A 15,151-nucleotide genomic window follows, 5' to 3' on the forward strand; every position below is an offset into this window, starting at 1 on the left:
AATTATTAATTAAGTAAGGAGTGCACGTACGCACTTCTAGATGAGCGCGAAAACCTTTGTAGATAGGTGTATATAAGTACCCAAATTTTGACTTATAGGTCAACTCGAGCTTAAATGAAATAAATCTCATAATCACAATAACTGTACTATACTCCAGAAGCATTTATTTCTTAATACAGATCTGCCTTAAAGGGCAATATACTGTTGTATTGCAGTTATAATTGATGGATTTGGACGGAATTGTAATTTGTAATCCTCCCCGAAAACAAGAGTTTAGAGATCGAGTAATGATATCAAAACTATACTCCGCGGCGCTTTCATGCATTAACAACGGCACCCTGCAATGAGGCTATCGAAAGTTCAACACAACACATGCGTATTGCATAACACGTGAACTCGAAGAGCACACTGAAGAGGAAGAAAAAAATTTAATTGTTAATTAGTATCTGTCCCAATGTCCATTTAATTATTATTCGAACCCAAAAAACCAGTTTCAGGGCCTGTTTATACCCATATCTTTTTTTTCTTAAAACAGATTAATACTCTAAATTTAGAAGGTCAATTCTACGCTCAGAAAGTTCATTGGTCAGGTGTGTGAATTCCCTGAAATTTAAATTCCATGAATGGTTTTTATACGTTTGTAGACGAGACAACGCTAATCGGTTAAACGACCACTTCCGTGGTGTTCCTTTGTCATTGTATATCTAGGTACGGGTTATGTGTTTCTATCAGCTGCGCGCATTCGGAGGTCCTTGCATCTGCTTGTGCATTACACAAGGACGCCGCCGTAGTGAAAAAGAATTACATAATGTGATCAATCGATCGAACTTTTGTAATTCTGTCAGCATAATGCAACCACAGTATCATAGGTATAGAGTTACTAAGGTAACCTACATTTATGCAATAATAAATCCAAGTACGCAAATGCGCGCGTAATTAAAATTGGTGCGTTTAGCGCAAGCTGTCAAGTGAGCTTTCGGGTAGCGCGCGGTTTTTTCTTGTGTTTGGGTTTAATGCATCTTTGATAACATTAGATGAAAGCAATCGCACAAATAAGGCTTGCGTGCGGTTTACAACTTTCCAAAACTTTATTCGTCAACGCTCTTGTAGTGGGGAATGGTGAAATCGAGGGGGCAGCACTCAGTAGCAAGCAACAGTGCGATCCGATCGACTTGTATATTTTTAATGTTAATCTACTAAAAAATTTTACTAACATTCATTCAATCGTTGTTAAGGGGTTGATGCAATGATCGTTGCGATTTCGACGAATGTCGCGATGGGCTCGAGTGGTAATGGTAGCTTTGCGCACATGTGACAAATGTGTGCGATATCGATTCGGATTTGAATTGAAAACGCGCGGGTAAAAGTGATCAGTTCTCATTCAGAATCAGTACGAATTAAGCCAAAATGTTTAAGTTGCTAGGAGGACTAAAAGACTATTTGAAGTGGCAAGATATAGTGACAGATTGTGCAATTTTTAGACTGCATAATGTGTTTACAACTGTACTTCTACTGGCTTGCAGCCTTATCATTACCGCCACCCAGTTTGTTGGAAACCCTATACAATGCATTGTCAGTGGATTACCTACGCACGTTGTCAACACTTTTTGCTGGATCTCTTCGACCTTCACTATGCCTGACGCTTTCAAAAGACAGGTAAACAGCTGACCTACGACCTCAAATACGATTTCTGATCGTGGTCGGGATGTGTACAACTTGTACCGCTTGCAACGTGATTTTACTACAATTTCGTAATACTATAAATCGAGCTATAAATTATGTGAAATGTGGATAAACTCCACCGTTTACGTTCATTATTTTTTGTCAGTAAATCATTTACCCTTTGCCATCATTGGATAATTTAATAAGCGCTTCCGGCCAAAAAAGGGGCAAAGAACACACATGAAAAACAAGAACATGATGCAACTCGGACGTTTTTCAATTTTAAAATGTTGTATAGGGTGGGGGTTATAATTATATGTCCGATTTACAATTAAGATTGTACCTATTTATAATTAGAGAAGGGACTTTCAAGTTACATTTATGTTCTGAACGTTATGAAAAGAGTAAACGAAGAACTTGTCAGGACACTCGTTACAGGGTCACATGAGTCCAGGTCAATTGACTGGGACGCCTTCAAAATGTTTTCCATCATGGTGACGTTACGATTGCCAATGAAGGTGAGACAATTGCGCTCCAAGATAATATTGTTGTACCTAGCTCAAAGAAAAGTGACATTGACATTATTCGAAATCGATTGTGGGCTAACACAATTCTGAACACTCAAATGAACGACAGTTTTAAAATTAAAATTAAACAGTATTTCTTACTATGGCCGAGAGTATGGCTAATTTGCACATAGGTGTAGGTACGAGGTTTTACCTCGGGTTTTACTGTCTCGGAATTTTTGAAATTTTTTGCTACATTTCTTCGTACATTTCGTACAAGATAAAGTCTTAATTATAGTCTGTCCCAGAGTTAGGGAGAGTAACAAATTGCCTCGAATGCCTCTATCGCCCTCGATACGAAACAGTATGACTATAGTTTAAATTGAACCGAACAAATACGGCCACCTTGTTTGCCACCAAACATAGGTATTTGACTCTGTATTTGAAATGGGAAATTTCCAATGTGCAGCATCCAATATATGGGGGTAGGTACTCCCCGCTCCCGCAATACTTGCGTGCAGTCATAGGTGTGTGCGAGGGTGTGTGGATATTATCGTCATTTTGTAAGAATATACTACATAAATCCTCCCATAAATCAATCGCCGAATTGGACCAACAATTTGCTTGACGACTAACATTAATTCGTGCAAGAAAAGTGATAAAGTCGAAACCGAGGGGGGCGGAGGAGTCAGTTGCCCCCCCATATTTTATACTGGGGAGCAGAGATTGCATTTTGCCCCCCCCCCCACGCTCCCATCATTCAGTTGTATTTTTTAAATTTATATGTAAAATTAATATTCTAACTAATTTTTTAATTGGTTTCTTAATTTAATTTTTTTCGAACCCAGATTAAATTCGAATCTGCCTGCTCACGCCAAAACTGATATTTTACAAATACAAAATTTGTACTGTTCAGACGACTATTTACCGAGCTATTTACTGACAGTCTCGCTGACGGTACTGAGGATATGTGAAAAAGTAAATTATTTTGAATTAACCGTTGAAAATTATTGGTAGTGCTGCTTGAAATTGAATTGAATGGAATTTTTCGAGGAATTTTTTCAATATGTATTTACTTTTTTTCCTCGAAGACAGTAAATCACTGTTTTAAACCTTTTCTATAAAAAAATATTGACAGTAAGTTCAAAATAAACGTATTTTGCCTCGTATTTTGCGCTAATTTTCACTGTGCATAGTAGGTATGAATTTCAATCTGTTTATTTATTTGGTAATCATAATCATGGTCACTTAAATACACATTCGAATAATCCAATATTGTTAATTTCTAATTATTTTGATTTTGGTATGAAAATGCCGATTCGAGATTCGCCGATTCGCTCCGGCCATTCGCATGGCAATTTTTGCCTCCCCAAAAAAATTTTCGTTCCTACGCCTCTGTACAAGGTAAATACCAAATTTCTTCACATAAACTGGCTAAGTGACGGACACTTTTGTTATTATAGTCATATAGTCAACCTGTTCTCTATTACGCGTCTGAACCTACCTAGAATTGGTGAAATAGAAATCATTACCACAGCTTACTTACTATCCAGCTGCACAACTCTCTTGGCGGGAGCGGTTTGCGCCGATCTACGCGCGCAGCGCTTATGCCCCGCCTCTTGGGGTAAAAGACTGCATTGCCTGTTTGGCGTGCAATCAAGCCCAGTGTTACCACGTTGGCCATTGTCCCGAATTCAATTCAATTAGGCAATAAAATGTATTAAACACCCAACCCTAGTTTCATTGCAATATTACGTAATATTGTACAGCAAATTCTAAACGTTCACATTACAATACAGCTCAAAAATCACCTACTACGGTACTGTGCAGCGACCGCGCGATGAAAATTCGTTTAATCCGGCCCTGACTTTTACCCCAAGCGCGAGAAAGAGGGCACCATTCCATCTCGCTTGGTTGTAGACCGCCAGATCAAAGGCGCCGCTCGAGAGTTGCGGAGCTGGATAGTAAGTAAGCTGTGTCATTACAACCACAAAAGGAAACCATATGCGACTTATAACGGCTTTATGTATAGAATGAAGCGTGAATACGGGAAAATGCATAACGTGCTGCCCGTTAAAGAAAAGACGGAAATCTTGTAGCCAGATTGATTACTAAGAACCAATAAATCTACAGAGCGATTGGGCGAAATAATAATTTGCCGTGTCACATGTACCGTGTCCCGCATAAATACCACCCATCATAATACGAACATGCTCGTAATCCTTTTAAAGGAGATGCGCGAGAATTTTACAGAAAACAATTGCGCACTATTAAGTAAGTACCGTATCGACAGTATCCGCGGACCGCGACTTTTCTTTAATCTACCGATTACGGCCGAGTGCGGTACAATCAATGCTTGGCACGACACCACTGTCTTCTTTTCTGCTTGACGAAACTGGTAACTTCACACCCATACACAAAACATAAGCATTTCCAATTTAAAATGCTACAATAAGCACATTTTCAAAAGCTTTTCAGCTGTTCATCTTTCACCTAAGAACACGTGTGCCACCTTTGGTTACTTTCGGTTCAGTGGTTGGGCAGGAAATGAGTGCATATACACACGACTGACGATTACTAAGATCTGGGTTCCTAGGGTTCCCAAACGTAGATGTCTGTCATGAAAGTTATTTGTAGATCTCTCTTGTACTAGGTACATATTGCAGGTGGTAAAAATGATACCTTATACTCTATGTACCTCGAAATGTACCTATATCATTTATGCACCCACAACCTGGGTTAAGACGGAAACACACAATAAACCTCAGGGCCCGGGCCACGTTTTTAGCGACCTGGGTTATATTTTGAAAAGAATTATCTACAAGCCCAGATCTAAATTGCAAATAAAACAAGTATAAATTGTGCACAACTCTTGTACAGATAAAGCGCATTTTTCTTTAACCGAAATAGCTTTTGTTTTGACATCACCAATGGATATATTTCTTGCAGATGTCTCAATCGCCCTTTGTGAGTACCCTCTTCCGACAATCTGTTCTTGAGATATAAGCTCGGGTATAAGGGATACCCGATCACGATAAGAGGTCGAGGAGGAGGGCTATAGTTGGCAGAAATTAATTCCTTTCGTTGAGACCTTTCATTAGAGTACCATGAAGGATAAAACCTCGGCTAAAACTAGTTCCACTCCCCCCTCCCCTCCACTCCGTACTTTGATAAGAGGACAGAAAGAAGGGCAGTAGTTGGTACAAAACGGTTCCTTTCGTTGAGATCTTTAATTAGATTACAGTGAGAGATAACATTAACGGGTATGCCCTATCCGAGGCCCTATCCTATTTTGAAATTTTTTTTCCAAAATTCTTACCACGAAAGGGCGCACCCCTACTTGGGGGGTGCGAAAAAAATTCTGATTTCGACGAAATTTGGTATCTGGGGGTTTTTGAACATGTAAATGACGAATCTGAAATTAGTTTTTGAAAATTCGAAAAAAAAAGTTCCAATTCTTGGTCGGACGACGAAAATGGAGAGCATTCCACGAAATTTGTTGTGTACATACTTGATGAGTTAAGGAACAAAATTGTCGAACAGTTTTTAAAAATAACTTTTCAAACAAAAGTTAAGTTATACTCATTTGAAGATTGGGCCTTCGGGTTACAAAGTGTCCCCCGCCTAGTGAGTGATCTAATTTCGCATGTAGTTAATGGAAAATGTCGGAAATAACAAAAAACATCGATTTAAGTCGATAAGTCTGCAAATTCGATTCCAATAATGCGTGGCTGCGGATGGTGCGAAAATCTACATTACAATCAATAAGCATTATTGCAAGTATCGTATAATATCGACTTAAATCGTGTTTCCATGCATTCGCTTTATTCAACCTGCAACTGCAAAAAGGTAGTTGAAACACGTGTTATTTAAAATCATGGATTGTAGGTTCATACAGGGTGTTTTTTTCAGATGGCCCATACGACAATGTAAAGGCGTTGACTTATTTAAAATGGGTCATAGGGAAATTTACATTGCATTAATTGTTTCAGTCATAGCTTGCTCCCGAATCATCTACCAGAGTATACTGCAGAAATTGTTTCTAAATCAACAAATTTATTCAAATCAGATATCGTATAAGATTACAATCCGTGCTCGAATTGTTTTCCACCGGCAAGCAAACAATACCCGATAGGCGATAACCGATACTCGGCAATTAATAGCTCGCATACCCACTGTGTACAAATTGTACATGAACACCTTTTCGAACGAAGAAATCATGTTGCTACTTCGTTGATTCAGTTTGAAGGATTGAGATCGAGAAGTGTCAGTGAACTAACTAAGCGCAAGGCCAAGATTTGAGAACAATTGGCGCAATGCAAATTTCCCTATGGCCCATTTTAAATAACTCAACGCCTTTACATTCACTGTTGTCACACACCTACGGTTATGATGTATGCTAGGTATGTACTTTCTATGGCACATCTTTAAAAAAAACACCTTGTATATTAAAGTATAAGTGGATCTTTAAAACGCGCGATGTTTCTCGCAGATCGACGGCGTGGGCGCAGCCTGTATGCTTGAAATAGAGCAATTGTTTTAAAGACCACGTATTCACGCATATACTTTACGCTATTTTTAGCGTATTTTCCTCAAAGTGAAACATCTCGTGAAAAATCGCTTTTGGCTGCACTTTGTCGTCCGTCCGTCCGTCACACGTACTCCTTCTGCACCACTGAACCGATTTGGGCGATGTAGGGCTCATTTGTAAGGGCTTGGTCCAAGGATTCCGTGCATACCGATATTTTTATCTTACGATGATTCATCAATAATACAAAATAATAAATAAACGAACAAAATACTTGCATTAAAATGATCCTGGCCAGAGTTGGACTGGGTCAAGCATAGAGTGACCCAGTGACCCGGTGACCCAGTTAGTTTACTGACCCAGTGACCCGGTGACCCAGTGACCCGGTGACCCAGTGACCCGGTGACCCAGTTGACCCGGTGACCCAGTTTGACCCGGTGACCCAGCTTGACCCGGTGACCCAGCTTGACCCGGTGACCCAGCTTGACCCAGTGACCCAGCTTGACCCGGTGACCCAGCTTGACCCAGTTTGACCCGGTGACCCAGCTTGACCCAGTTTGACCCAGTGACCCAGCTTGATCCGGTGACCCAGCTTGACCCAGTTTGACCCGGTGACCCAGCTTGACCCGGTGATCCAGCTTGACCCAGTGACCCATCTTGACCCAGCTTTACTCAGTGACCCGTCCTGACCCGGTAGCCCAGTAATTAAATTATTGTTAGGTATCATCCAAAACAATTTCAAGTAACTTTTAATTTAAAAAAAACTTCCTCAATAATATTCGGCAACAAGCACGTAGCCCAATTTCATTCAAGAGAACTAATACCTAAAAAAATCAAATGCATTTGTTTATAGTTTGTAGTCAAGTAGTCAATGAAAGTATTTAGAGAAAATATTTATTTGGATTAAGCTAACTAGTAGAAAAAAATTAAATGTGAATGAACACCTGTAAGCAAACTGGTAAGCCCTGAAGCAAAGAAATAACATTATTCTAATACAATTCGGGACATGGAAAGTTTTTTTACGGCAGTATTAAAGCAAACATCACAGAAATGACAGTTGTCAAGCAATCGAGTATTATTTTCAACAAACCAGCATTTCATTTATTGCATAATCTGTACACTTGAACCGAGGGCACTGACTTAACTGCGTTATTCGATCAAACTAGGTGACTGGGTCGAATTGGGTCCCCGGGTGAAATTGCGTCGCTGGGTCAAACTGGGTCACTGGGTCAAACTGGGTCACTGGGTCAAACTGGGTCACTGGGTCAAACTGGGTCAACTGGGTCACTGGGTCTAACTGAAAAGAGTATGACGTGACCCAGCGACCCAGTGACCCAGTTTAATTTAGTGACCCAGGTGACCCAGTTGACCCAGTGACCCAGTGACCCAGTCCAACTCTGATCCTGGCAACAAAAAAATACAGTTGTACTTTTCGGAGGATCTCCTCGTCGTACAGGTTTAAACCATCGCCATCGTTTTATTAAGCGGCAGAGCGAAGCCGCAAGCTTTTTAGGAGAGTCGATGGTGTCCGTCTGTCCGTGAACACGATAACTGTCAAACGCTTGGACCGATTTGGTTAGTTAGTTAACATATATACCACATGTAACAAGCCAATTGAAAATGGGTCAAATGTCAAATCCAATGACTTCGTGGGGTCACACCGAGGCGCTCTGCCGCTTTTGGAAATGCTCTTTATGGGTTTATTTGAATCTTAGTTGTCGGCACCGTCACAAATAATTTATTAGGCATAGAAGTAGTCGTATTATAACAATATGGTACCAAACAAGATTTATATTTAGTTTTATGGTCCATATTTTATATATCAAAACCTGGAAAAGACGAATTCGCACGTGTTGACAGTATGCCACAATAAGTAAAATTTACCCCAATGGCGTCAGTGCGTGATGATTGGCTAACTGAACGTTTTGCATGAATTTGAAATGGACGACTTTAAGTGAATATTTTTTACGAGATTTTTTACCTAAAACGCTATCAAAATTAAAATACAAACATTCTAAATACATTACTCAACGTGTACTTGTATATTTAAGCAATAAATTGAAAAATAGGCATATACCCAATTGCAGACAAAACGTAGTCGCTACAGATGTGTTCTCTACCGGAGCCGGACATTAGGGCGCCGCCGAAAGGGCGCGACCGAAAGGGCGCGGTCGTTAGGGCGCGAGGACAAAAGGGCGCGGGACATAAAGGCGCGGGACATAAGGGCGCAAGGACATATGGGCGCGAGATAGAGTATTCTAAACAAAAAAATATTGTAGTTAGTTTGTGTTAATATGTTATATCAACAGTCATTACACAGGGCGTTCAAGATACACAAAGATAGGTAAATTTCAGCGTAATCGGTTCATCCGTTCTTTTTTAAATGTTTTCTTAAATAAATGGCCGAGAAGTTAAAAAGGCATTGTGAATTTTGGATCTATCAAACCCCAATTTTGGCAGTGCGCCGATTATATTGGTGTCGGATATCCATACTGAAAACTCGTGCAATTCGATGCATAACTAGGGAAGATGTCAAAATGGCACTGTTTATTCTTTGGTCGATATTGCCAATTCTCAAACTCCTATCTACAAATTTGATAAAGGATCTATTTGCAGAATTACATTGTAATCGGTCGCGCCATTATTTTTTAAATGATTGGACGTGAACAAATCGAGCAAGCCTGCGATTTGGGATAAAGCATAACAGTATCATTTAAGCAACTCGACGCTACAAATATACAAGTAAAAGTGACAAAAGGTGTGACCCAATCTTTTGGCATTGCGCTTTATATGTTTTTGGTATCTTGAACGCCCTGTGTAATGACTGTTGGTATAACATATCAACACAAACTAACTACGATATATATTTTTTAGAGAATACTCGCCCATATGTCCTCGCGCCCTTATGTCCCGCGCCCTTATGTCCCGCGCCCTTATGTCCCGCGCCCTTTTGTCCTCGCGCCCTTATGTCCACGCGCCCTTATGTCTCGCGCCCTAACGGCCGCGCCCTTTCGGTCGCGCCCTTTCGGCGGCGCCCTAATGTCCTAGACCGGTTCTCTACACGTTCGACAACCTCCCATCAATTCAGTACCAACCAAGATGTCAGCAGCACGATGAAAACGTGTTTTGCGCGGCAACTGTGTATCCCAAAACACACTACACATTTGTATGAACAATCTCCCACATATAGTTGCATTAATAGTTATTTACCTAACAAGTTCGGTAAGTTAATTTTCCTGCATGAGCACTCCCTACGGTCGTGCTGCATTTAGTGCGAATGCGGGAAAATTCTTTCCGAAAGAGTTAGGTACAATATTTTTTGTAACGAATTGCGTAAAAAAAGGTCAACATTAATAAAGTTTTGTAAATTAGTTTTTTTTTAATCATGAGTTGGTAACACAATCATATGTTTGGTTGGTAACATAATTTTGTAACTACCCAAGGATACTATATCACTTTTAATTGCACTGGCCACATTTAAAACTTCCACATCTTTGGTTAATACATATTTTGCCTTTGCAATGAGTGAGTGCTACTACTGGTCACGGCATTGCATCGTTTGCACTGAATATCCTTGGAAGTCTTCAATGTTAACAAATATGCTTTGAAAAGAGTGCTCTTATTGGTCGCGTAAGTGTACTGATCGTATTTAATATTCCCAGAAGACATGTGTGAACAAATGTGTTCTCAAATTTGATTTATCTTGAGTTGCGTAAATACACTCGTTACATTTAAAATCCTTGGAAGCTTTGTGTGTGTTAATATGTGCTTTCTTAAACTGCATATGCGAATAGTTGCAGAATATCACTGGTCACATTTTAAGACGTTTTAACAATAAATTTTACTTTTTCCAATTCTGAAAAATAATTTGATTGCGTTATAAGTTCTTGTTTATATATTTACGTAAAACTTAGTGTACGTCTGTTTCCCGATTAATCGCACTAAGTACCCTCAACCAACGGCTTAATTGATTTTATGTCTTATTAACCTATAATAGCACACTTTATATCTGTGATACGCGGGCATAAAGTACCACTTTATGCCCTAGGGCATTAAGTATCACCATAGTAACTCATTAATACTTAATGACAAAACAAACAAATATTTGCAGGTCATTGAAAATTAGAAACGTCAATTATTAATTGTCAATAGCTACTAAATCACAAGATTGGCCTTATTTCGTATAGTTTCTGGAACTTCTTGCTCATTCACGATGAATTGAATTATTTAAAATTACGTTTGACGTTTGGATGGTTTCAATCACATTAACAAATTCGAACCACGCATACTTGATCAAACATAATGAATTAATTATTTTGTAAACGAATTTTGACGAAGAAAACTATTTGTAAAACATAAAATTGTGTATGTACCACGGGCATAAACTGATGTTTATACTCTCGGGCGACTAAAAAGCTGTCGGGCCATAGGCCCTCGAGCTTTTTAACTCGTCGCCCTCGAGAATATAAACATCACTATTATGCCCTTAATACATAAATAACTATTACAGCAGATGACAGTTAACCATGACATGACGTTCGTTGACTTCAATAAGTACTACCAACCGAAGAACGCGCATAACCCCTTCTCTCCAGCGGAAACTAAAAAACACCGCGATGCGGGAAAGTCGTTTTCCCGTGCATCGAGGATGCTTGGAAACATTATCTTTCCATTCAATGAGTACAAAAATTATTTAATCACCTACCTATGCGGATCCAAAAATGCAAAGCAGCACAATTTAAATTCTTGGCGAAAAATTTCTTCCTGGATCACCAATATTACACAGTGGTGGAGTACTTGGCAAGCTCTCCAGTATGATATCGAAAGTTTTCAATGTCTTTTGTCTTTTGTTTCATACACTTGTACACGTTTTAAATACTTATATATAATATGTATGTTACGTTTGTCACTAATTGTTTGTACACAATTTACTCTCCTGGCGACCCTATATTACTAATGTAATCTGAACGGGAAATAAATGAATATGAATATGAATAAAATATACAGTGAATTTTTTTTAAATGAGAACATAGGAGTTTGCATGCAATGTAATTTCCCTATGTTCGATTTTAAAAAAAAACACATCAATCTATTGAGTAGTTCAAATGAGTAGTAGATACAATTGACAGCTGTCACATTTTTAAAAATACCGCCGATTGATGTTTTTTTAAAAATCGAACATAGGGAAATTACATTGTATGCAAACTCGTATGTTCGCATTTAAAAAAAACTCACTGTATATCTCGACAGGGAAGAAACGTACAAGAAAAATGACGGGGATTTGCTTTGCATACACAATTTATCTCGCAATTTATCAACATAAGTATGTTGAATTCGGTTGAATTTGATTAATTGAGGTTGATTTCGTCATAAAGATACCTCCATGGAGTACGATGAAAAGGACAGTCAACCGAATTAGAAGTAGGCACCCTCTATAGATTAGATAATACCATTGTATATAGGAAAAAGAAAAAGAGAATGCTCGAAGAAAGCTTTCAGGGTCGAGTGTATGGTAATGTCGAGGGTAATGTTTTACCAAAGTTTAAGTTCCTCATATAAATAATAACTCGGCATTTACAATTTTGCTCCCAATATGTCCGCTACAACATTTACTATCTATTAGGTTGTTTTATAAAATCCGGGCAGATCTTTTCTAAATTGAGAAACTGTGCAATAGAAGTCTTTAAAGTCATTAGCACAGAATACCTAATTTATGTCTATCGATCATCATCACGTGTCCTTGTTTGTAATGACAATGTAGTATTATTTATGTAAGTAAAATAGAGATAAGCAATGGTAAAGCCATAGGTATTTAAACAATGGCCATACCTACATCAACTTTTCAAAAACGCTCCCATACTAGGGCTGGCTGTAACCAAATTACTGATTAGGTATCATGGGAATTGTATCGAAACCGTTAATATTCCATTAACCATTCTGCCAAGGAAATTTCGAAACACCGTCAATTCGCAACTTGTAACTTTCACTGGGGTCGTCGTAAAATCGATTAAAGCGAATCGTTGGTCCGAAGCAAACATTAGGTGGAATTTGCGAAATGCTAATGGAATATAAATAATTCCTACAATATAAGCATTGATTATGTAATATCTTGTACTTGTCAACATGACTGTATGTAACCGGAATGTGGTTAGCGGAATTAATTAATCCCTGCGCCAAAGTTTTTGTATTGAAGCCACATGCAGAGCTTTTTCCGTTCAACTCCCAGTTTTTGTGTCACCGTGGCGTTTCAGCACATCTTTACATTCTCAAGGATTACAAATTGTAATGAATAATTATTGTAATTCGCTACCTTTGTTAAAGTCGTGGTATTAACAGAAATAAACCAATTAAGTAATTATAAAATTAGCTTATTATTAAAGTTTTAATCGACGATTCAAACGCAATAATATACCTGCCCAAGCCCAACCCTACAATTTATTATGCGAGTTATCATGGTACCTGCCTCGGTATCTGCCTAATCAGCCTAATACTGAGGACTCTGAAATGTATAAAATGCGAGATAAAATGTTATATATAATTATGCATATTAATAGTAATAATAAATTAAACCATTTCTTGAGGTCAACTGTGTGCACCTGGTTAGAATGTTAGTTGTTTACATTCTTGAATTTAGCGTGTTGATGAACACGTACAATTATATTAATTATCTACGTTGAGGTCATTTTTTAAACATGACTATGTAATAATAGCATTAATTGATAACTGAAATTGAAAATACATTATTGTAATTGTATAACAGCTACTGTGAGTGTGAGAAATTGAAGAATCATTCTGTTCGGTAACGTGTTTTGTTACACAAATTAGTAATTTATTACCTATCATCAAACTCGATTGTGACTTTTCAAATATCTATTTATATTCAATAATTTTTAATGGAATATTGACATTGTGTTTCAACTGTATTTATAAAACTGCACCCTTCATAGGAAAATTACGAGGAAAATTACTTTCGGGTTCCTTCGTTCTGGTCTTGGAGCGTAATGGTCTTATTCGTTTAGCATTTGGTCTGGTAGGTCATCAATCATGAGAATTAATCTTTGGTTCTACAAAACTGATGCCATTACCTTTTTGACCTCCTACATTCTTAGAAGTTATGCGAGCAAATTCCATCAGCAACTCCATTTACTATTGCTTCTCTGCGTTTCTCCGCAAGGCAAAACTACTTCTACGTGTCGACATTTCATCTTAGTAGGCACCAATGAAATAAAGATTCTTGTAAAGATTAATCCCCTATAGTTTTACACGAGGTTCTGTATCATGGTGGCAAAGGTGTGTAATGTTACGGAATGTTGCGGGACACAACTTGCTCCCTTCTACACTATGGGTGGTAACGGTGCAAGAAAAGTTTGCATCCCCATCAATCCAAAATCTAAAATGTTTCCTCATACTTTCCATCTAATTAACGACTAATTTTAATTTTATTTTAATTAAAGATTGATGTTGACTAGCATTAGATGATTTTGAAATGAAGGTGCTAACTTGGCGGCAAGGCAACACTAAAGATGTTCCTAAGTGTTCTACACTAAGATGGTGCGCCTCCAAATGGGGGTGCGAAAAACAAGGTTTTCAATGGAACTTGGTGACGAATTCAAAATTAATCTTTGAAAATTAAACAAAAAAACAAATAACTCCATCTGCAATTATGGGTCGGACGTAAAATTGGTCAGAATTTAATGGAATTGTGTGGAATGAATAAAATTGTCAAACAGATTTTCAATTTTGGATAAAATTCTTTAAAAGAAATGCGCATCTTATTGTTTAAGTCGCCTTGTTGTATTCAAATACGCGCTCGGCGCTCGGGTCTATTTAAATTTTTGTTGTTGATTTATTTATCTATGATAATAATATGTGTAGAACTTTTGAAAAAATATTTCAAAACTTTGAAGAATATTCAAATAAACAATGTGTAAAAAGTATTTAATGGAAAAGAAAGGAGAGAAAAAATAATCTTTAAACAATTTGGTTACAGTTCTTGGATATTGTCACAAAATTTGGTAAACTGAAAAGAAGCATATGAAAAATACCTATGGCATTGTTTAAATACTTTTTAAACAATACCTATGGTGTTATTCCACACTTAAATGCACTCTATTACAAAGATGTAATGCTGCAAGCAATGCAGAATTTTTAGAATAGCCTGTGTTGACGCACGAGATACAATAGTAGTATCTCGAGTAGTAATTAAAACACGAGTTACAACATAAGTTGCAGAAAGTCGCACGAGTTCAAGTTTCGAACCTGAGCGTGGTGAAGGTTCAAATTAACAAGTGAGAGAAGGCATTCTGCAACGAATATTTTACACTATTTTCTATGTTGAACCCGTTATACCCTTTTATTATTATTAGTTATAAAAAAAGTATTCATAGTTTTTCCCTAGAATAGAAACATTGTCGCGTCAAAATAAAGTTGGCAACACTGCGTACATCTTTGAAAT

At 37.9% G+C, this 15,151-nt stretch overlaps 1 protein-coding gene across 1 annotated transcript in view; it reads left to right on the forward strand.

Moving 5' to 3' along the window:
* The first annotated feature begins 811 nt into the window (after window positions 1–811).
* LOC116161349 (innexin inx1) overlaps window positions 812–15,151 on the forward strand; it is a 41,813-nt gene continuing 27,473 nt past the window's right edge. The window contains exon 1 of the mRNA XM_031474675.1: window positions 812–1,656. Within this exon, the coding sequence (XP_031330535.1) occupies window positions 1,408–1,656 (249 nt within the window). The 5' untranslated portion in view covers window positions 812–1,407. The remainder of the gene's footprint in view (window positions 1,657–15,151) is intronic.

This window comes from Photinus pyralis, unplaced genomic scaffold, assembly GCF_008802855.1.
Source record: "Photinus pyralis isolate 1611_PpyrPB1 unplaced genomic scaffold, Ppyr1.3 Ppyr1.4_LG10, whole genome shotgun sequence".
Lineage (NCBI taxonomy): Eukaryota > Metazoa > Arthropoda > Insecta > Coleoptera > Lampyridae > Photinus > Photinus pyralis.